Source organism: Pholcus phalangioides, unplaced genomic scaffold, assembly GCF_987345545.1.
Source record: "Pholcus phalangioides strain wild (caught in Gottingen) unplaced genomic scaffold, Ppha-v1.0 ptg000003l_1, whole genome shotgun sequence".
In the NCBI taxonomy this organism is placed as follows: Eukaryota; Metazoa; Arthropoda; class Arachnida; order Araneae; family Pholcidae; genus Pholcus; species Pholcus phalangioides.
This window is the reverse complement of record NW_028301596.1, coordinates 22,340,911-22,365,586: the sequence shown is the minus strand read 5'-3', so window position 1 is coordinate 22,365,586 and position 24,676 is coordinate 22,340,911. Positions and strand designations below refer to the sequence as shown.

The 24,676-nt window shown below is 35.0% G+C and overlaps 1 protein-coding gene across 1 annotated transcript; it reads left to right on the top strand.

The window, feature by feature from the left end:
• Positions 1-42: 42 nt before the first annotated feature.
• Positions 43-23,701, top strand: LOC149088304 (polycomb complex protein BMI-1-like). Its single transcript, XM_089246689.1, has 11 exons — positions 43-260; positions 3,324-3,443; positions 4,663-4,829; positions 5,350-5,446; positions 9,690-9,745; positions 10,380-10,427; positions 17,255-17,369; positions 17,463-17,511; positions 18,804-18,899; positions 19,074-19,154; positions 21,434-23,701. The coding sequence occupies exons 3-11, from the start codon at positions 4,700-4,702 to the stop codon at positions 22,091-22,093; spliced, it is 1,332 nt and encodes a 443-aa protein (XP_089102815.1). The 5' UTR covers positions 43-260; positions 3,324-3,443; positions 4,663-4,699; the 3' UTR covers positions 22,094-23,701.
• Positions 23,702-24,676: the final 975 nt, after the last annotated feature.

The window sequence follows — 24,676 nt, the reverse complement described above, 5'->3', positions numbered from 1 at the left end:
TCTGTTTTTAAGCACCTCCTTTTTTCTCCTCGCAGATGAACCGAACCGAACCGTGATTCGAGCAAGCGTCGGCCGTCGGTTATTATTATTATTATTGAATGTTTTTGTTTTCGCGACGACAATTCGTCCGAATTAGAGAAGAGTGCTTTTTGTCCACAGCTTCATCTGAATTGTTCCCTTTCGAGCTCTCCGATTAGAGATTTAATTTTTTTTCCCCCAATGACATGGCCGATGTATTTCCTATTGTGATTTCAATATAGGTAAGTAGGATGGTGACTATTTTCATGGCGATCAAACTCTTGAATAATGTAACAGTATACAAATATAAGTATGCTTTATCTAAAACAATATTAGCCTTTGGTTGTGCTTCAGCTGTACCCGCCGCTGGAATACAGCCAGTGGATATAATATCTATGGGATACAGCCAGTGTTGTTTTTGTTGGGGGGAGGGGGGGGGAAAGCACCGGCATGTGCATCAGGGCTGAACAAACCCACTCTGAGCATGTAACTTGAACTAATACGTGTCCGTAAGTATTTCAAATGTTAGTAAAAAGTATTATTAGGTATACTTCGGAGATTTCATAAAATTGATTAATTTGCATAAGAAGAAATTTTGAAGAAACATAAAAAAAACAATAGCTATGGAATCACTGATTAAAAAGCTGGAACAAGTTGAACCACCAGTGTGTGTAGGATCATTGTCTTGCACTGTTATGGCAGGGTCTAACTTTGACACAAGAGAACGCTAGGTCAAGTAGAAATTAGGGACCATCGTGGGTAGCTTTACCAAATTTGCCCTTGCTCTAAAAAAATCAAGGGACCCCTGTGACAGATCTTTGGTTAGTCAGCAAGGCTTGAAAAATCCCAGGTTGCCATGGTGTCTAAAGAAATGGCATTGACGCAAAATTTTTTTATGTATGATTAAGCCAGGTTTTTCTGCGTTGCATGAACCGAATAGGACCATTTTGTATCACCAAGAATGTGCAGCTTTATCACGCTATGCATTTGTGTTTTCCTAGCGTGGTGCATCATCTGTTCCATCTTCTGGATATCCACATATTTATGCCATTTTTCACCAAAAAAGGGCGACAAAGGAAGGGAAAGAAAACAAATGTGAAACATGACAGACAAATTTCTCAGGAGCCTTAATTTTTTGTTTTATCTGACGAGTCATGTGCTATATATTCAAACTAATGGTGTTTCTTGTGGCGAATCAAGGCAGGGACAAAGGGTGCTCTTACCTCCAAACTGACTAAAAATGTAAATATTTTCAGAAAATAACCACCTTCTGTTAATTCAAATGTTTTTTGAAGACTGGCAACTCCATACTCCCCCCCTCCCACCTTCCATTTAATTTTGAATATGTAGGTTTTAATATTTTAAATTCAAATACTTATATTCGATTTATATATAATTTAAATATATTACAGCCTATATCAATTTAACTCTTAACTGGTGTGGTGGGGCCATTCTTTATCTTGCCACCCCTTGAGAAAGAAATACCTCTGGACCATCTTATTTTCAGTACCTTTCAAGGTAATTGTTTAGACGTGTTTGACAAATTTATGATGTTATTCCACCTTTTCTTCCCTCTATATCATTGATCAAAGTTTCCTTTGGGTCAAAATGACCACACTACTTGCATAAGTCTTTTTTTTGTCTGACGGCTTGAGTGTTTAGATCATAATGACGTATCGGAAGAGCATCAGTTTTCTCGATAATAGTTTCAAATTAGTCATGAAACATTAGATATCCGAGGTGAGGATGAGAATAGTGTTGTTAGTGAATTGTATGCAAGATCTATGTGATCAACATGTCATGATGTTTGCAAGTACTGTGTTTCCGACTTAGAATAACACAATTTGGTGCTTGTGAAAATATAGTAAATATTATTTTAATTTGTAAAGTTTATTTTCTGAGTATATTTCAATCATATCTGTTCAGTTTTTAATTATGAAAGTTGCATTCAAAAAATTTAATATATAAATTTAAAGAAAGTTCAAAAGTCATGTATATCCCCATTAGAGATGTAAAATTCTCGAAAATAATCTTTTGGAGAATATTTGAGAATATTCTTTGGTAGGACTACTATTATAAATAACTTGAGAGAATATTCTTATAAGTTCTTGATGAGAATATTCTCCTGTTATTTATAATATAGTTACATATAATATCCTTAAGAATATTCTCTGGAAGGACTACTTTCATAAATTACTGGGGAATATTTTTATAGAAAATAATAAGAATTATTCTGAAGTTATTAATAATAGTCCTTCCAGAGAATATTCTTCAGTTACCGAAAAATCTTTCCAGAGAGTATTATCAAGAATATATGTAATAACATGTATTATAATAAATAATCTCGATAAATAACAGGAGAATAATTATTATTTTTGATAAGAATATATTCTCTAGTAATTTATAATAGTAGTCCAGAGAATATTCTCAAGAATATTCTCTGTCTCTGTCCCAGTCTCTCGTCCCGTGAAGAAGATAGGAATATTGAAGTTTGTAGACCACAATATTAAAGTTTGAAAGCAAGAAAATTAAACCAACAGGGCTGAATTGCACAACTTTTAAAGAAATGTGAGTGATACAGAATTTAAGTGTATGTGCATTGAAGAAAACAACAGTTCTGTATCTTCTTAGAATGAAGGTGATTATATAATAGCTTCCTTTATCAATCAACTTTGATTTAATTTTTTTTGTTGTGAACTTATTTTTTAAAATTTAACTCATTTTAAAATAATTTTTTAAAGTTTTAATCTAAAGGTTTCTAAAATCTTTATAACCAAAATTTTAAAACCTCTCATCATGACCTGGAGAATATTCTCGAACTAAAAGTTCATTGGGGAGTGATTATACCAAAAATTGTTTTGTTGTAAATGTTTCAGGTAATGAAAACTGATTTATATTTAAATCAGTTTTCATATAATCAAAATTAGTAAAAAAATTTAAATTATTTAAAAGAAAAATGAATATTCTCGATTATTCTCAAATTTTTACATCCAGGAAAATATTCTCACCTCACATCTCTAATCCCCATTTCTTTTGAATGTGTGTCTTAATAAAAGATCAATTTTTGAAAAATAATTAAAGAAATTCGGAAAATTATTTAGTGAATTAATTAATAGATGAATGGAGTCATGTAAAAAAAACCCATTGCTTTTATAAAAATTTCTTTTGTTGATTTTTAAAATGCATTAAGACTTGCTGGGGTCAAAATGGCACCATGACTCTAGTTTAGGGTTAATGCACATAATATAATGCTGAAAAAAATATTTTTTTAATTTTATACCTTTATCTTTTCTCCTTTCTTGTAGGCAAGGAAAATGAATAAGAGGACAAAGCTCTTGTGACTAAAAATAGATGATTCTGTGTGAGATTGAGGTGAAAGCTGGTTTATCCAACAATTTTTTTTTTTGAAAATAAGATGAAAAAAGGTAATTGCTTGTGTGTGAGAGAGAATTAGAACTGTATTTTTTTATGTGATTGTTTAACTTTATCATAAAATATTTTTGCTTGCCATTGATTTTCCATTATTGCTGTGATTGTGACCACCAGACATCAGATTGACATCAGGAAATAAAGCTTCATTTACAACTAAAAATTCTTATTCATAGAATTATACAAGGTTACACAAAAGTTTCAGTATTAGGCAGGCTTGTGGATCAAATGCATCCCGCACAGTTTCCATCTGGCCGATGAGGTGCTCCTAATAAATAGTATCAGTGCACTCAAAAGAATAATTAAACCAGTTTATGACCCACAAATGGTAGCTATCATGCATATCTGGCCCAAAATAATAAGGTTGCATCGCTGGTTTAAGTAATTTGTGGTATTTTTTTTCTAACACCTGGAACTGCCCAAATTATGTAGTCTCCATATAGTTAGAGCATAAAAAAAGTTACAGACCATTGTAAAGAAGTACACATGTCTGAAGCACATTGTGTGAGAATCACTTTAAGGGGCCATTCAAGTGTTACGTAAGCAGATTTTCAGCCATTTTTGACACCCCCCCCCCCCCCCGGTCAGGAAAATTTCGTCAGCAGCTTAGAATATTTCATATCTTCAAAAAGGGGTGGTTGATGACGTAAGCAACCTTCAAACCCCCCCCCCCCCCCCTACCCCCTGTCATCAATCGTCAGCAAATCCGAAACCCCCCCTCGATGCTGACGTAATACTTGAATGACCCCTAACCGAAGTAGACATTCTAAAAGTCATTGTTGATGATAAAAAACCATTGTTGCTTGACAGTTTTTTTTTCCATTTAGGCCATTGGCCCGGCTGTGATAGGCTTTTAAAGTAGCCTATCGTTTGATCCGGGTCCTGTTTGATTACATATGCAAAATTTGACAATGATCTTTCTAAAATTGTAGATTTATATAAAGAACATTCACACAGACAGAAATACTTGGAAAATCAATTATATATGTATATATAGATGTAAGTGTTGATATACTTTTCTTTGCTGTGTGGCATAATAAGATGTTCATTAGTAGGGTAATTTATTCATACACATAAATTTTATCTCGCAGCTGAAATATATTGGAAAATAACAATGAATTTGCCATTTTTGTATGAGTGACTCTATGTGTAATTTTAACTGTTAATGTAACTGCAGCATTTAATCCTGTTATTATTTTATGAATTACATTTCAGATATCGGCAATGCTTTTCTTCGAGATGATCAATAAAAATGGCTCGGCAACTGACCACGCAAAGTTCTGGTAAAATTGAGGTCGCAGATTTAAATGCATTGCTGGCATGTGTGTTGTGCAACGGATATATCATAGATGCCACTACAATAAGTGAATGCTTGCACTCGTGTTAGTGTTGCTAAGTATTTAGTTGTTACTTTTATTTGTTTAATCTAGTTCTTTTTACATGTGGATGTGAATGCCTTTCTTGATAATATTGAAAAGGTTTAGGAAAAAACAGATTTTATCTACTTGAATTCAATGGCTTATTTGTTTAAGTTTCTGTGTACATGTATTTGCATTCATTTTGAATCCAATTTAATGTTCTTGATTGAACAAATGATGAAAATTTCAGTCCCATTAGATCTGTTAAATCAGAGTGCCGACTATTTTTAATTCATTAAATGTTACAAATTTATTTTTTCATTTTTTTTTCTCAATTTTTTTCCAACTATTGCATATTAATTTGTGTGAAAGCATTTCAGAATAATTTCTTGGATAGTTTATCAAAAAAAAAAGTTCAAATAGCTATTCTTATATATATAGCTCTTTTCATTTTTTAAGCTTGAAACAAGAAAACATTTAATTAAATGAAAACATGAATGAAAATTTTGAATTAATGCTCAATTGATTTTTTCCCTCCTTATAGTTTGCAGAACATGTATTGTTAGATATTTACAGACTAACAAGTTTTGTCCAATATGTGAAGTGCAAGTGCACAAAACACGACCTCTTATGGGTATCAGGTAAGATTTAAAAAAACATCTGTGAGTTTATTTTTTAAATACTATTAAATTGAGAAATAAAAATTATTTCTTTTGCTGTAGGTTTCGTATTTCATTAATATGTCAGAGTCTGCAGAAAATAACTTTTGCTCATGCTATTTTTAAGGTTTTTTTTGTTCATATGAAAATTTTTTAAGTCATTGTTTTGATCAGTATTACTAACTGCAGGTAAGATAATTATAATTATGTATCTTAAAATTAAGCTTGATTTCAAATATTTTTTTAAAATCACATTGAAACCTTAATTTAATGGGGGGGGGGGGCATTAGTCCTCCGGTGACACTGAAAAATGTGATTTCATCAATTTAAATTATCCAAATACTTATCGAATCATATTTACAAAAGAATGATGGGAAATTTATTAGTCATGTGGGGGGGGGGGCAGTGAATATCATATGATTGCAAAGTTTATGGCTTGTAAATCTTCTGTTTATCAGATATCAAAATTATGCCCATTATCCTTGCTGTCCCTTATTAAGTGACCAACATAATTAAGAATTACTTTGTGATCTGTAATGCTGATGCATATATGATAATTGCATAAAAGTATGTATTACAATGTATGCATTTAATTATTATATTTTCATCTTATACTTTTTGTCACTCATGAAGCTGATCGGAAAGTTGCATAATTAACAAATTTTTATTGTGTGATTTGTACATTAGTTATCAAAATAATCTTATGAATAAATGTAGTTGATGAATATATAGTCAAATCTTGATTAGATGAATGCAGTGGCAGACGAAAACCTTATGCTATTGTTAGTTTGAATCATTGAAATAATCTCATGAAATTGGGGTTTTATATAAACCTTTAAATATATTTGACGTGTATAAAAGTTTTTATATACGTTTTTAGTTCTTTGAACTAACCTCATCAAATTAATCCATTAAAAACGACTTCGATTTTTTGAAAGAAAAAAAAATTAGGAGTGGAACCACTCCCAACATTTATTGGCAAAGAAAAAAAAATGTTGAATGGCAAATTTTCTTACCAACCGGCGTCAATGAGTTAAGGTTCTGGGGCTACATGAAAAATTTTACTACGTGCAAACATTTGACTTGTCTAGAATTGGCTCTGTATATAGCTGGATGAGAAAATAAATTGAAATATACTGAGAATCTTAATGTGTGCTATTGTAGAAAATAAATGAAGTAATGTGACGATTGGTGAGGTGTATACGAAGCGACGAACATGAAGCATTCCTTTATTTTGCATTAACCTGCGAAACACACAACCCTTCGTCATGAAGGTTAAAATCGAACTCCTCGAGAATGTCTTCATCTCTCGATACAACTTAAATCGTAAATAAAAGTATTACTGTACATCCTTGTTAACAGCTTGCCTGTTACATACTCCCCCTCTGGTTTCGCGGATGTCCCGGCAAGGAACCAGCAATAGGCGTTGTTGGAAGTTGTTCAGTGTTCTCGTTAATTCCAACTTTGAGTGGTCGTCCCTTCTTTCTTCATGGCACTATGGGTACAGCATCCGGTTTCGCACATGGTGTGAGAGCAAAAGTACAATATACGCTGACAGAGACACCCGATTTGGCCGGATCAGTGACTATGTACCTCGTAGGTGATCTCTGGGCTAGCACAGGGTACGGCCCATCTCGTTGTGGCGTGAACTTTGTCGACCAGTTCTTCCTTCGAAAACTCTGCTTGAGACCGTTGTCAACATAACCTTTGTATTCATTCCATTTTTGTTCCATCTTCTGCTTCACAGAACCTCTTGTGCGGCTTCGCATGAGAGTCAACCTGTTTTCACTACTTCTTTGGGCATGGCTAAGACCTGATGGACGGGCGTTAGGATTTTGATCAGAATATTTGTATATATATAGCCACTCCCCCTGCATTTATCGTTCCCCTCTCTAGCACTGCTTATACTTGTTTGGGTTCTTGATTCATGGAAGCTATTACTAGACGTTATTGTTTGGCTTGGCATTTTACAACGATGCCGCATGTGATAATGTTCTGGTGATCCTGGACTTCGTCGCCTGGCACCGGAAAGTTCTACTCGTTCGTTCCTGCGGAAACGTAAATCTAGTACTTGCCTGCCTGTCAGAGTAACTTGTGGTTGCCCTTGCACTGGTTGGTGATGAAAGCTTCTTGCGAATCGGTGGATTTCACTATGGACAGCAGGACATGGATAGCCAGAAACATGACGTGGATAGTCACGGACGCGACCTGTTTGGTTCCTGAGACGTCTAGACCAATCCCACCGCTGAGGTTCCGATGCCATATCACCATGGTGAACTTCGCCTTCGGGAGTGTCTCCTCCCTCTGGACTGAAAAAGTTTTCATTCTTTTTCCACGACCTGTTCAGCACTTGTTTCCGTTGCTCTCCTTCAACTTGTCGTAGTTGGCAAGAATTCAAGTTAACATGCTCTACTACATGTTGAACAGTTTTAATTGTAGACTCGTTCACAAAGTGGAATCGCTTCCGAGTATTTTCCCCGAAGAACCATTGCCTTCGCTTGAAATCCAACATGATACCAGCTTTCTCTAGAAAGTCGATTCCCAAAAGAGTTCTGTTACCGACGATTCCAGGAAGAACCATAAATTTCATCCTTAGTCGCTTCCATTGGATGTTGACCAATATCGTTGTGGTCAACACATTCACCGTTGATTGCTGTCCGTTTGCAAGACGTATCTCGATAGTTTCCCGATGGAATTTGGCGTTTTGCTCTTTCAAAATATGATGCAGAGTATCACTTGCGATACAGTGCGTAGCACTGCTGTCGGCACAGGCAGTTCCCACTTTGCCATTTACATGAATTTTTAACAATGCTACGGGTTTTGTTACAGAAGAGCATAGATTCAGTTCCAACTGACCAAACTGAGCGGTTGTCGCTGTCGTTTCAGGATTACAGGTCGGACACTGTGCTCTAATTACCCCTGGATATCCACATCCATAGCAGCTTACAGGTCGCTGTTCATCCAGGCTGATCATGGGAAGTGTCTGTTCATCTGCACGAAAGGTCTGTAGAATCACTGGTTTTGATGACGTCCATGGATATTTCCTCTGTGTTTGTTTTCAACGACCCTCGAAATCGTACTGCTGATTGAATTTCTTTGTAAAGGTACTCCTGGCATCTTCGTATGCTTCGAGTTTCTCAGCTAGTTCCGATGGGGAGATCAACATGGCCCATACATAGATGAAATGTTCTTTCACTTGTGGAAGACACTTCTTCTTCATCTGATCAGCTATGACTAGATTAATCAAGTCCTCGAATGTTGTAACCTTAACTTCTGTTAACCACCCTTCAAGATACGTTTTCAACTCAAAATTAAAGTCACGCCATGAACTCTCTGAGTTCTTCCGATGCTTTACAAGAAGTTGTCGAAATCTGTCCGCATGTAGTTTAAATCGCTTCAACAGCAGTTCCTTGACATACCGATAGTCCTTGAACTTCTCGTCAGGCTCCCTGGCACAGATCCTAGCTACCTCCTTTGGTAAGCTATTGATGAGATACGTAATCCACAATTCTTCTGGAATCTGGTGTAATCCCATGTGTTGTTCAAACAGGACCAGAAACAATGAAATGTCATCCGATGATTCAAAACGCGGAACTTACACTTGAAAGTCCCAATTTGTCGCAGCCGGTCGAACGGAAGCTTAGCACTTCTCCGCTTCTGTCCTCAGTCTCTCGAGTTCGAACTGTATTTCGGCTCGCCGGTTCCTCTCTTCGGCTTTTTTTCATCAAATTCTCTCTTCTATGAGGGTCTGTAGCACTCCTTTTGCGAAGACCTCATCGTATTCTTTACTGGACGTAATAAGTTTCTTCAGCTCTATCACTTTCATCTCGGGTTCGGTAGGTTCGCTCATCTCTTCGGCAAGGCGACGAAGTTCGTCTTTTCAATATTTCGCTAAATAGGCCATTTTCACTCACTTGGTACCTAATTAGGGGATGTCCGCTTAGCTAAAAAACACTCACGCGTCTATTTTAAAACGTTGGGCGCCAATGTGACAATTGGTGAGGTGTATACAAAGCGACGAACATGAAGCATTCCTTTATTTTGCATTAACCTGCGAAACACGCAACCCTTCGTCATGAAGGTTAAAATCGAACTCCTCGAGAATGTCTTTGTGTCTCGATACAACTTAAATCTCACGTGTCTCGTAAATAAAAGTATTACTGTACATCCTTGTTAACAGCTTGCCTGTTACAGTAATTTTTTTTATATTTCCTCTATTTTTCAGGGCAGATCAAACATTGCAAGATATTGTATACAAAATAGTTCCTGGACTATTCAAAGGTAAAATTTTTTTTTAATTTTGCAGCAATAGTCTATCAGTTATATGTGTTTATCGCTTTTCATTTTGTTCTTCAAAAACTATTGTGACAATTTTTTTAAAAGAAATTGAGCTTCTTTGAAAGAAGAAATTAATAGAAAGGTATGTGTGTGGTTGAAGGTAAAATGTGAAATTGTTTTAATCCTGTGAGAGAAGAAATCAGTGCATAAAACTAACTGTGGAGAAAAGTGATATGAATACACTTTTTTGAAAGCAAAAAAATTGATTGGGTCAGAAAGTCAATAACAAAATTAAAAAAAAAAAGGCAAATACATCAAAACCAATATGCATAATTTAGCATAGAAAAAAGAATTTTAGGAAAATTTTATACTGGACAGAAACTATACAAACTGTGTGATGATCAGTATGAAGTACATCTAAGAGGTACTGCTGCAGAGCAGCAAATTTATTGCTTTATTACTTTCAGTTAAATTTTTTTTTTTTTAAATTCACTTTCTAGTGGTTACTCTTGTTTTTGCATGTACCATTTGTATGAATTTTTGAAATAACTAAAACTTTTAATCAGTTTTGTATATGAAAATGATTTTTTTTTTTGTGTGTATGTGTGTGAGTTGATCAATGTTTTATTTTTTTTAGATGAAATGAAAAGACGGCGTGATTTTTATGCGAAACTAAATGAATCAGGTATCGTTTCACACATACATTTTTTAAAGTATTAGTAGTTTGTAGGCTGGTCTGGTTAATTGATTAATTGGGCCAGTTAATTGATTAATTGGGTCAGTTAATTGATTAATTGGGTCAGTTAATTGATCAATTGTTAATCACAGTTAAAAATTTTAGTTGAGTAATCGACTCTGTCAATTCAATTAAATTTTTATTAAAAGTTTGTGAATTAACTTGATTTTTTGAAAAAACTGATTAGATGTTTAATAAATCATATTGTATACCAAACATTTTGGATAAGTGAACATGTTTAAAAATATTTGAATCAATATTTTGATGAAATTAGATTCAAAGAAGCTGATGATTTTTCAGTTTCAAATTGAGTTTGATGGGAGTTTTAGATGACAAAAATTTTTTGTCTCCACTATGAACAGTAGTTTTTTTGTATTCTTGGAAGCATCAGCTTCTATACTCACAAATACCATTCGAGAGATGTTTCTAGGAAAACAAGCAAAAACAGCACATAATTAAAGATAGTTTTGAAATCAGTGAAGAATAACCAACAGTAACCATTTTTTTTTTATAAAGCGCCAAGTGAAGAAACTACAAGTTTTGGCAGTTATGTTCAGTATATTAAATTGCTTGAAACAGGCAGCCTTAATTTCTTAACAGATTCTTATATTTGTTTACATATACAGAATAGATGAGCGAATTGAATAAAATATTTTTTATAGCATCTATTAATATTATATGGTCACAAAAAATTTGATTAATCAGTCAATTAATTGATAAAAAATTTTTTATTACACACTTAAAAATTTTAATCGATTCCCAGCCCTAGTAGCTATCAATCTTATGGCAATCTATTTTGAGAGACTGAATTGAGCAAAATTGTATAATTACTACCATTTATTTTCTATATACTTCCATTTGCCTTTCTTTTCAGTAAAATGTCCTACTTTTTACCAAATCCCATCAACAAAATTCATGTAATATTGATTTCAATTGAGGCGGGAATCATCAATATTTTGCCAGATAATACAAATGTAATAGCTTGCAATTAATGATTCTACCAAAGCAGAAATTGTATCGTTTTTCAGGTTATTTGAAGAGGGGGACCATTTGGTGTATTCATTTTTCTTTTGCTTAATTTGAGAGTTGTAGTTGTCATCAAAAACTTCTGGATGAATGGAAAAAATAATTTTGTGTGTACTACTTCATGGTCTTGGACAGTAACTATCATTCAAAATTATAGAGCATATTTTGTGTGTAGGTGAATTAACAGTTTGCATAACAAAGTGGTTGGATACATAGGCCTATTCTAGGTTTGGTGATTCTGATGCTACCCAATAGCGTTCAATTGCCTTCTGTATTTTTAGGGCATACAGAGGCATAAACAATGTTTACAATGCTCAGCAAAGAGCTGGAAATGAAAGTGAGGGCTTCATTTGTCAAGAACGATGATACTGGCATTGAACAGTAAAATGTAAACAAATTAAACAAAAAAGGATGGAAAACTCAGTAAAACCATTCGGTTCACCATTACTTATTTACATTAGACCCTGTAATTTCACATTTTGCACTGTGCTTTTGGAAGTGGACACTAAGGAGCCCCATTCTTAAAACACTTGCATGTCTTAATAAGGATAGGACGAACAGTGATTTGGCTGAATAACCGAATATTTGGGTAATGTTTTGGCCAAATATCAATTTCCTTAAAATTCATCACAATTATAAATGACATTGTTGGTTTTTAATTGAAGAGGAAATTGATGGTAATTTTAAATGATAGATATTGAATTTTGACTATGCAATTTATTATTTAAAATATTAAAAAACTAGTAGTTGAAAGATTGCAGAGATGGGATTGCTGCACCATTAGCAATTTCCTGCTACATAGTGCGTCATAACGTTGATTTTCCGAGAAAATTTGGTGCTTCTACGCCAATCAGGGTTCTCTAAAATTTGCCTCTTCAACTTTCACTTTCGATGACGTCATTTGAGTCATGCTGTGACGTCAACCTCAGCTTTGCTACTGTAACTTATAGAGAACCTTTGTGTATGTCCCGGTTTTTCTTTGTAGAATTCATCAATATACCGGTTCTGCCAAGGTTTCCTGCATTTGGTTATGAACATAGTGCGTCCGTATTCCAGATTCCGAAAACCTGCCTCATCTCCAATTGATTAAAAACCCGAATTTCAAGCTAGCAAAAGTTTGGATTTTTAACCAGTCGGAGACGCCGTGGGTTTTTGGAATCTGAAATACGGACGCACTATGTTTGCACTAAAGTGGCTCAAGATTAATCTTAGGGAGGGAGTATGACGTCAGCGTCTTCGCCTTGGCAGTGCGGAGAATGTCGTCCGCAACATCATTTGTCGGAAGATCACGTGACTCTGTGCAAACACACACAATCCCTCGTTATTTTCTTATGGCATAAATAGGAGTTTAACACAATAAATGAAAGGAATAATTTCAACATCGATGAGATAATTCTAAAATTAATGAAAGTGCTAATTTTAGCATTAATGGAAGACAATTCCAGAATTAATGAAAGAAAAATTCTAGAAGTAATGAAATAGATAATTTCAGTTCCAAAATAAATGAAAGTGATAATTAAAGCATTAATGACAGATAAAATTCTGGAATTAATGAAAGATAATTTCAGATAAGTGATAATTTCAGCATTGGTAAAAGTGATAATTTCAGCATTGGTAAAAGTGATAATTTCAGCATTGATAAAGTGATAATTCCAGAATTAATCAAAGAGAATTCCAGAATTAATGAAAGAAAAATTCTAGTTTTAATGAAAGAAAAATTCTAGTTTTAATGAAAGATAATTTCAGTTCCAAAATAAATGAAAGCGATAATTACAGCATTAATTAAAGATAGTTTCATAATGAATGAAAGATATAATTCCAGCATTAATAAAAGAAATACTTTCAGCATTAGTGGAAGAAATAATAATTAATAAAGGAAATAATTCCAGAATTATTGAAAGAATTCCAGAATTAATGAGATAATTCAGCATTGATTCAGAAGTAAGAAGTCCAGATCAGACTCATCTCGACTGTATGAAATACAGGAAGTCCTTTCAAATAAAAGTGTTTTGGTGAAAGCTTTGTTTCTGAAAGAAGCATCAGATCTTTTCAATGGCTTTCTGACATTATTTCAAAAAGAGGAGCGCCCTCATACACATTTTGTATGACGAGATCTTGTTAGAAAAATTATGGCACGTTTCCTGAAATCTGAACATATTCAGAATGTTAGAATTGCTGAGTCTAGAATTTAGCTATAGAAAGCAGTGAGAACTGGAGGAAAAATGTGGTTGCTGGTGCTGAAATAGATTCCAATCTTGCTGAGCTGGGGGGAATGTTCTCAAGAAAAAATTTCTATTAGCCCCTAGATCACTTGCACTGGTGCCAGATAGTTAAGCACTTGCTTACAGTTTTACCTTTTGAGAACACCATGCTGGAAAAAATGAAGTGTTTGCATCCTGTTTTCCGACTGGAAAACTCTTCATTATCATGTATTAAGTACATTGTTTCAAAGCTACCGCAAGTTGCTTGTTCTTAATATACCCCTGTTCTCTTGGATGAATGGATTTCTCTGCAGTGTGAAGATATACAGGTGAGTTATCAAAGGTTAGATAAGTATTGGGGATCTATATTTGATCTGAAAAACTTGGATGGAAGTGCAAAGTTCAAAATTTTGCCTGTGCTCGTCAAAGCCTTATTATGTCTTTCCCACATGGAAATACAGACTGCGAGAGAGGCTGTAATGTAAACAAACATTTTCTGCAACATAGATCAAATCTTGTGATTGAAAGTATCAATGGCATTGGGCAAATAAAATCTTATGTACAGCATTCTCAAAATGCTAAACATATTGATGTCAATGGCAATCTTCTGAAAGCTGTTCACAGCTCACATCAGAAGTACCAAGACAGACTTCATCATCAAAAAACTTGATAAAGTTCCATGACCAGATGAGAATCAAAGACTAAAAGCAGAAGAAAGGGAGTTGGAAATTCAGTTGTCATCATCAAAAACCATGCTGAATACTGCAGAGAAAATGATAGAAGTGGGGATAAAGAGAAAAACTTTGCGGACATAAAAAGTGGGCAAGTTCGTCTGAAAACACCGAAAGAATAAATGTGTAGTGTTCTTGAGAAATTGGGGGGAAACAAGAGTCAACAAAATGTCATGAGGTTTTTTTAATGTATGTTTATTTGTTTGATTTGTAAACTTTTATTTTTTCTATTTACGCCCAGCTTGGATTATGACTAATTTTTACGTCCCTACAAGTGTATGTAAGTTTTATCAAACATATAAAACTGATTTTTGACACTATAACTGGTTAAAGTGTTCAAGATTTAATAATCTTATTATCTCAGTTTAAAAAATTTTCATTCTTCACAAAGGTAATGATTCTGCACACTGCTCTGAATTCACAGATTGCTGCTCCAAAACACTAAATTTACTGCTCCTAAAAGAGTCAACAGCAATCCCATCCCTGAGATTGTTATTACCAATCAAATTTAATGATGGTATTTTAGATTTAACGTATTTTAATATTATGTACAAAATCAATTTTCCTTTTCAACACTTGTTACAATTTTGCATCTAATTAAAAAAAAAGTTCAACTATTATTCACTCCCAACAAAAAATGCATCATAAAATTTATGATTTATTTTTCCTCTTTAGATTCTCTTTGCCCGTTTTTGTCTTTTTCAATATCTCAATAGGTATCTTCAGTTAGTGAACTTGTCTATAATTCAAACTCACTTCCACCTTATTGCAGTAGGATTCTATTTCCAGTTTCATGTTTTCCTTATCCTAGAAATTCATTCTGATGTAACCTCTTTCACAGAAAGGGATATACACCACACAATAAAATGCAATCAGTAATTTTTTAATTTATGGGAAAGAATTTATGGAGAAAAGAATTATCTGTGGTTACTAGTATGCTGTTTTGGAAAAAAAAAATTTTTATTTCTGTCATTTTGCTTTCACTCATGCCAATCTTATAGGGTACTAAAATAGTGCTATAATTTTTTTCTTTAAATGTTTAAAAAATAAAAAAATTTTGAGGGATATTTTTGCATTGTTATGTTGTCTAAGGGCCCGCCCTGTCTTACTTTTTTGAACTTTTTGAGTGGGAGCCCTGCATATACACCCATGTCCATAAATGAAAAATAATTCTCAATCACACAGAAATCGAAATCTAAAGTAAAAATTTCACCTGTAGAATTATCACACACATCTGCAAGAATGATATGCAAATTTCAGGAAGCCACCAGATGATGCCGATAGTACGTCACAATGACGAGAGTGTAGGGAGGGGGGGTATATAAGGAATAGTGGCAAAGAAGTAAAATTGTTCACAAGAGTTCTGTAAGGCGCTCAGTGCCATAAGCGAATAGTTATGACACAGGGAATGCATGTGGATGATTTTATACGTGGTAGAATTATCAGCCGCCTGGAATGTGGGCGTACTCAGATGGAAGTATCCGAGGAACTTGGAATTCCCTAAAGTGTCATCTCTAGGCTTTGGCAACGATTCCAAGATAATGGAAATGTCAGTAGACGTTACAGTACAGGTCGCCCCCGGGTTACAATGCCGAATGAAGGCGGTATTTGGCAGTAACTGCCAAAAGAAGCAGACGGAGCACAGCATCCGACCTGTCTCATCGGCTATCTGCAGCCACAGGTACCACAGCTTCAAGGCAAACCGTGTACAGACGTTTGGGAGATATTGGTCTATATGCTCGCAGGCCTGTCAGATGTGTTCCGCTCACGGCAACTCACTGTCGGCAGCGATTAGCCTGGAGTAGAGAACATGCAATGTGGACATCGTCACAGTGGGCTTGTGTGATGTTTTCCGACGAGTCCAGGTTTAGCTTGCAGTCTGATTCACGTTGTACTTTCATATGGAGAACGCCAGTACCCGTTACCACCAAGACAACATCACTGAACAACACCGTTACGGTGGTGCAGCATTGCTCGTTTTGGGGTGGAATTATACTGGGTTCCAGAACAGATCTGCATGTTCAAACCGGAACCACGAAAGCCCAAATTTATCGGGACATAATTCTGGAACAACATGTACGCTTGTTTAGGGGTGCCATGGGCGCAGAATTTGTGTTTATGGATGGCAACGCCCGTCCTCACCGAGCAAACATCGTAAACGAATGGCTTGAATCTGAGGATATAACCCGTATGGAATGGCCAGCATTCTCACCTGACTTGAATCCGATAGAGCATGTGTGGGACATGCTTGGCCGACGATTTGCAGCCCATCAACCACCTGCTACATGTGTACCGGAACTTCGGAGAGCATTGCTTGCTGAGTGGAGTGATCTTCCCGAAGATCAGATCGATAATTTGATACTCAGCATGCCTAGGCGTTGTACGGACTGTATTTCATCGCATGGGAAACATACAATGTATTAACTATCATACCAACCATGTAATAGTAAGTTTTTGTAAAGGAGATATTTTTTACAATTGCTCCAGGGAGCAAAAATCGTAGTTTTTATGAATGGTATCATACATACACCATTGTTTTTGTTCTTTATCTTTTGGTTAATAAATGGGCTTTATGAATAAGTAACGTTTGTTTTGTTTCTGAACCTTTATTTGCCGGAGCTGGCATTATCCTTAATTTATGGACATGAGTGTATTTATGTTGATCACTTTACATGGTTTTCCATGTTTGATAACAAGTTTCTATTGAAAACTAATCAAATTCATAAATTATGATTTTTCGTGTCATACTTGCAATCAAAACTTTCTACGTTATTTTTATTGTTGTGAGGTAACTCAAAAGAGTGTTTTTGGGGTTTAGGAAACGGTGCTTACATCCCAGTATCTGGTGAAAAGCGAGGAGATGTCTTAGGATGTGAACGTCTAATTTTCACTCCTGATGATGTAATCAGCATATCATTGGAATATTGTCCACCGTAAGTGAATATTTGTTTTTTTTTTCCAGTAAGATTTGAATTTTTATGAAATTTTTCCTTATTTTTTTCTTATTATTCTCATTTTTAATATAGGAATCTTGCATTCCCTTTAAAATTTGAAGTTGATGATGGAGTCTCAATGGCAAGTTTTGAATTCAATTGTGTATTTGTGTTTTTTTGAAAGAACTATATTGATTTATTTTCTGCTTCACATACAAATATAATAAAGAAAAAGTTTATGTTGAAATAGTTGCATGATCATATAAGTTCATATTTCCCATAAAAAGGGTAATTATATTTTCAATGTGAAGGTAGATGTTAGATAGAAATTAAGGAAAAAAAATTGCCCTTTTTTTTTCTGTTCGCATATTGAAGAGATTCATTTTTAATTACTTTCAGTTCAATTATATTTGAAGATAGAAATTTCTTATGTAAGATATTCTGATTTGAAAAATTGCCACAATTCTAATATGCTGTAAATAAATAAATCCTGCCACAATTTTGTGAGACGTACAAAATGATTTAAATTTGAATCCAATATTTCATATCATTCTTTGGCAACACCTCAGAGTTTTTGATCTACAGGTTGGGAAATCATATCTTTGTTCAGAGGTGTACAATTGACCTTTGGACATGGAGGGGGGAGTCTCAAGGAATTTCTTCTAGTAAAATTTGAGTTAATATCCTTCAAAAACCTTTTTAAATTAGCATAAATAGATTGAAATAGCATATAAAGGCATTTTTTTTTCAATACTTAAATTTTTTCAAAAATATGTGAAACTACTGTCGACGATGGATATAACAACCCCCTTTGTTCCATCGAAAACAGACATTATATTGGGAGGGTCGTTGTATCGAAAAGCTGCAGCTTATATAGCTTTAAAAGTAAATGTAAAAAAACATTGTGATTAACTCTTGTGGCACACTCTTAGGTGTCTTTGAATTAGTCACACTCTTCTGATTAATTCAGAGCAGTAGCTTATTCCATTCCTTTTTCTGATTTTGGGTGGTTCTAAAAAACTTGTCAAATTACAGTACTTTCAATGTAAATTAACCACAGAACACCTTGTGGTTACCTAGGGTGCTCTGGCACAGCAATTCCGAACCTTTTTTTTACTCATGGAGTCCTTTTTACTACATAATTTCCTTAGTATCTTTTTCTTAATCATCAGATTTACTGATTTATTTTATTTTACAGTAGGCAGCAGCAAAGCCCAAGGTCTGCTGCTTCAGCATATAGTTTAAGAATCACTCCTCATAGAATCAATGCTCATAGTGTGCAATTGTTTTCTTGATCTAAACATTGAGTTCACCAGGTTTTAAGATACTTTTCTTTCAATCAGAAAAGTTTCCAGGCATATGTGGGGGAAAATATCAACTTCAATGTGTATTGAGATATAAAAATTTGAAAGAATTTTCTTTTTTGACCAACAGCAGCACAAGCGATACTTGCAGTGTCCAGGTGGTTTGAGAGTATTGCACCTAAAAAAGTTTCTACGAGCAAAATATGGACTTCTACCTGACCAAAAAGTGAGTTTTTATCATTCACTGTGCACTGATTACCACAAGTATTTGTAGTTTTAAAATGAGTGTTTTTATTAATGCTTTGCAGACCTTTTGGGAAAAATATGCTAGTTTGTTTTTTCATCACATTTTGTAGAAATGAAGTCAATAGATTTTTATTAATTCTTTCTCTATATGTAGGTTGACATCATGTACATGCATGACCAGTTACTGGATGAATATACCCTTGTTGATTTGGCTTATTCATATTCTTGGAGAAGGGTTTGTATTTTCATGTTTAAATTTATTGGATGAATAAATTGAATATACTGTGAATCCTCTTTAATCATTAAACTGTTCCCATTGTAAATAACCTGATACTCTGTTGAATTGGTTTTTGATGATTTGCAATACAGGAGAAAAAATTGACCAGTCTTAGAAAGAACTAAAAATATTGTGGTTGCCTTTTCTTAAAATTAATGAGACACTCACACTCTCTCTCTCTGCAGGATTGGCCAACTTCTCCCTCTTCAAGGGAGACATAATAGTCAGCTACAGTGTCGTAGGCCGCACCAGTAAAATGACCTAGGAAACTCGCAGATTTGTGTCCGTCATGAGTAACATGGTTAAAAACTGGTCATTAATGACTAGAATTTAGTCATTAAAATTTTACCCTGGGCTCCACTTCATAAACTGATTCATATCAATTGTTTTTTCTAGTTCCCAGCTAGTAGATGCGATGTATCCAAAATCACTTTTTCTTTTGCGAATTAGTCCATTCAATAACATCCATGGTAAGAATTTTACAGGCGAAAAATGTTTTCTATATTTTTCTGCTATTATTTTTATCCCTTACTCCTAATTTGGCAACTGCAAGGTCAAATAGATGCTCAAGAAATTGATTCACGCACCAGTAGACTTCGAGAGGAGTTTTATTTGTATGGAAAGCGTCCCAAAAGCTGGTCATGTTTATAGTATTGACTGTCATGGGTAAACCTGTGATGGTACCAAGATAAAATGGACTAGCTTCGCATTTACCAGGCAGACTACCCATAGATGTGAAAGGATGCGCCATTGCATGGTGTTTCCTATATGTCCATGAGATTACTTGGAACCAGATTTGCAATACATTTATTCTTATTACTTGAGTTACGTTCTTGGAACAGAATATTAGTATTTTGGTTTGAGAAAGTATTAGCCTGCTTCAATGTGAAACGCAACCAACCTGCTCTGTCAAAATTTAGAGATGGCTGCTTCTCTGTTATGACACATTTTTGCTTTTTGGAATTATTTGTCTGCGTAGACCCCCAAAGCAGAATATGCCAAAATCTGCAACATATGTTACTGAACAATCTGGAAACATTTTAAGGAAAATGTGGAAAACTCTATTATGTTATGTTCCTAAATTTTTGCTGCAGATCATTCCCATGAAGCCAAGGGTTTGTTGCAAAACATTCTGCTTTGCGGGCGTGGCCTAGTCCATTGCAATTTTGAGGTATCGTTGTGAGTTGGCCTCCACTTCTAAAAAGTTTCATCACTGTGAGCAGACCACCAAGTATACATTCAGCGACAAATAAAGAGGCCACATAAAGGCTACTTGCCTAACAAGGGGATGAAAAGAAATGGGGTAAAAATGCCCATAACAAACTTTAAGAACAATATGTGTGTATGAAAAGGCAGCCTGGTGAGAACGTAGCTAATTACTATCATCGCTAGAAATAATGAATGTAAATAGTTTGTTAATCAGGTCTGCTGTGGGAAATGATGGCTTAAATAAAGTTAAGAAAATCAAGTTAATACATGGTAATTTTACCTAGTCACAGGGCGCACAAAATCTCTTCACAGGCCAGTCAATCCATGATCTAAGGAGTCAGCTGATATGACCCACAACAAATAACCAAACTGCTTGAGTGGCCAACAAAAGATTATGAAATCACTTAAGTGACCTGTGGCATATTTTCAGAGGCTTTCGACAAGCTTACTTCAAAGGCTTGCGACACATTACCAGATCATTTAAGCTGCCAACGACATATATCCTAAGTTACTCCAACACATTTCCAAATCACCTGAGTGACCCATGAAACACCTCAAGTTCAATGAAGTGGCTATTGATACATTTGCAGATTACTTGAGTGGCTCACAGCACACTCAAGCGACCCACAACACATTTACAGTTGACTTAAATGTCTCACAGAATTTTTATAAATCAGTTAAGTGACTCCATTTCTGGATCACTTAAATTTCCCACTGCATATTTTCAGATCACTCAAACAGCCTGCAGCACACTTTCAGGTCACCCAAGTAGCTTGCAGCATATTTCCAAATAACTCAAGTGGCCTACAACACCGTTCCAAACCAATGAAGCAACTATGATGTATAATAACATTGTAAAGAAATTGGTTCATTATAGAGATAGAGAGAGGAGATCAAACTTTTGAAAGTGATCAGCTTTTGTTCTTCCCATTGTTAAGCCGGGGGGGGGGGGAAGATAATGTGCAGATTTCATTGAGAATTTTAGTTTGTAATAACATAATGCCTTTTTTTTATTGTTATTGTTACAGAATGGACCAATGCGACTGTTCTATAAAATTCCCGAAATGAAATCAGAAGCAAAAGAACTCCATCCAGATTCGAGAGCCATTTATTTGATGCCTATATCTTCCTGCTCAGATATGCGAGCGTCGTCTTCGCCTTCATTAGGTGCTGCACCAACTTCTCATTTACATTTTCAATGTCATCCTTCACCACCTCCCTCTCCTCAAACAGCCATGGAACCAGGTGACATGAAAATTGAAAATCCGAATAGTGCTTCCATGTCTAATAATTCATCTGCTGTTGAAGAAAACAATTTTTTAGAAAATATGACGAACACAAGCGGTCGGTTCCTGAAAAATGGATCTGTTGCCAAAGGGTACGATATGCTACCAAACTCACATCAACCTGTGAAATCACCAAACTTTTTGAAAAGAAAAGCATCTGGTATTTTAGACAGAAGCACTAAATGCATGGTGGTTGAAAAATCTTGGGCAAAGTCTGGGAAAAATGAAAGCGTAAATAGGTACAGCTACATCGAAGGAATGGTATGTAGACCACGTAAAAACGATTCACGCAAGTTAGGCAAATGTCAATCGTCTTTATTTTCAGAGGGAATCAATCTCATTTCAAACATTCCAAATGATAAGATGAAGCAGAGTAGAATTACGGTCAGTAACCCTTTATGACGAATATCACTTTGTCCGCTGCATTGATTTTTCGTCAGTTCTTAGTCAAAAACTGTATATTTTTTATGCAAAGTCAAAAATATAACTATATCAGGGTATATGTAACTATTTTTATACGCATTATACAATTTCGAAACTTTATTTTTTTATGTTTCCAAAGGCGTGCCATATCGGAAACGTTTAATACGTGTACATCATATGAATGCTTTACAATGAACTTATAATATCTGTTGTGTCATTAGTATATAGCGAGGAAAAAGTTGGGGTATAAATAGTATTAGATGTTAGCGTCTTTCTTTTTGAACTTCGCCTACTTAAAAAAAAAATGTAATTTTTCTTTGTCTCATCAGTATTGTGTGCATATATATATGTGAAAATGTGCAGTATTTGTAATTTCTATTGTACAAAGTTTAACTTTCAAATAATTTCACAGCAATGATTATACTTTTTCTGAACCAAACTTGTTATTGCTGCTACCAAAGAAATACATCTAGGAATGAGAGAGAAATTTTTAGACAATGTATCGATTAGTCTCAACATTTCCTCAACACTAAGGGGTGACATTATTGGGAGGATATAAAAACCCAAACAAAAATGACAGATAGATGCACTGTCTGAGGAAGTGTTGAGATTATTAGTTCCCTATGTTTCCCTGTACAAGCTGGAGCAGAAACGAAAATTGGGTCTTGAGTTTTATTTATAGTTCTCAATGACTTGGCTGCATGACCATGCTTCTCCACGAAAGTTAAAAGGGCAAAAATAAGATTTGTTGACCAAAAACATGGTTGCGGCACCAAAAATAGGTCCTACATGGGAGATTTTTTCTTGCTTGCCTTGTTACTGAATTGGTTGGTCAGTTCTAGAGCTGGCAGCAAAGTGAATGTATTTGTTGAGGTAGAAGAATCTGATTTGTGTGGTTGTATATGGAAGGGAGATGGTGTCATTCTTCTGATAACAGGGATTTGAGACAGGGATTCAATTTCATTGTCTCTTCTTTCTTGTTGCTGTTATTGTATTTGCTGAGCTCTCTATAGCATAGCTGCTAAGTCTCCCGAATTTCTACCCTATCTCCCATAAATGTTCCCCCCCCCCAAAATCTCGGCTGTGATTGAAAAAAATCCTTACTTTCAGAGGGCGAAGAATTATTTCTAAACAGTTTACCTGGAAAAATTCAGTTGTTGATATTTTCCCCCCAAAATGACAGTGACATGCATAGAGTATTGCCATTGCATCCAATCACACAGAAATTAATCTTTTTGGTGGTGGAGAAGCCAAAATTCACCAAGCAGCCAGCATCAGCTTGGCCAATCAATGGATTGGTTTGTCGTTTTTGGGCCCAATTTATTGTTGGCATGATTTTGATTTGAGTGTGGTTATGACAGTAATTTAACTTACTGTTGGGTGCTAATCAGAGTTTTTGCTCTAATTGGAAACAGCACAATGACATGTTTTTCCAAAGGGAAAAAAATCTGTACGATATAATTTTCATTTATGAAAATTCCTTTTTATATTTATGTGTGTGTGTATGTTTTTTAAGGAATGTGGATCTGTATGTAAATCTCCCTAATTATTCCCCCAAGGTTGGTAGCTATGCTATAGAGATGAGTGAAAAAAAAAAATCAATGTTTATTATGACATGGGTTCCACTGATTGTAATTCTGATTGTTGGTGAGAATGTGCTGCCACATCTGGCTTTTCCGCTTGAATCTGCCTGCAGATTCTAGTCCTAGAACTGACCAACCAGTCCACTAACAATTGTACTACCTAAACTGTTTGGAGCTATAAACACCACATGGGACCCTGCAAATCTTTAGCCTGCCAATCCTTCTTTTAGCCAATGTAATAATCTTGAGGACAGATCTCTGTGCAAAATTCTTCTCATTCCACAGACCCCTAAAATTTGATTTTTGTTTGTCTTTTTGTTCTTCTACTACCATAGTATTGAGGACTGACTAATGAATATGGTGGCCTTTGAGCCTGAAAAGACAATGGCAGTGAAAACTCAATCAGCTGCATATATCTATGGAAATAAGAAAACTTTATATGCATGGATGCTTAAGGTTTTCTCATTAAATTTTCCCCCTGTTCATGTTCTGATTAGTACGGTACACATAAAAAAATATTTCCATGTGCTTCAGATGATCATTATTATTACCAAAGTATGAAATATTGCCAACCTCTAACACTCCTACATTCAGCACTCATGCTGCGTTTTATTGGATCTGAGAGCATGTGTGAGAGAAATAGCATTCAGGACTTTTATGCTCTTGAAATGGCAGGTGATTTGCTCAATTTCTGAATGATTTCAAGTAGATGGAGTCATTAGCCAGTATAGTGGTTATGTGCATATCATGATGACCATGCATTTCAAAAGCTCAAGTTCGATCCCTGCACCAGTACTGTGGTGTTTTTGATGAAATTTATTATTCAATTATGAGGCAAGAATACCAACCAAAGGAGTCTCATCATTCACTATTACTACAATAGCAAACTTATTAGTGCTATATTTTGAGGGTTATAAAAGAGCGAAATTACTTCTTCTAGAGCAAAACAATATACAGTGAAACCTGTATAAAATGTAAC

Bases quoted from the DNA above. Each gene is read 5' to 3' on its own strand.
- LOC149088304 (XM_089246689.1), top strand. From the start codon at position 4,700: ATGGCTCGGCAACTGACCACGCAAAGTTCTGGTAAAATTGAGGTCGCA. The intron at 17,512-18,803 runs GCAAGTTTTGAA...TTTGACCAACAG, and splicing joins TTGATGATGGAGTCTCAATG to CAGCACAAGCGATACTTGCA. The intron at 19,155-21,433 runs GTTTGTATTTTC...TTATTGTTACAG, and splicing joins ATTCATATTCTTGGAGAAGG to AATGGACCAATGCGACTGTT.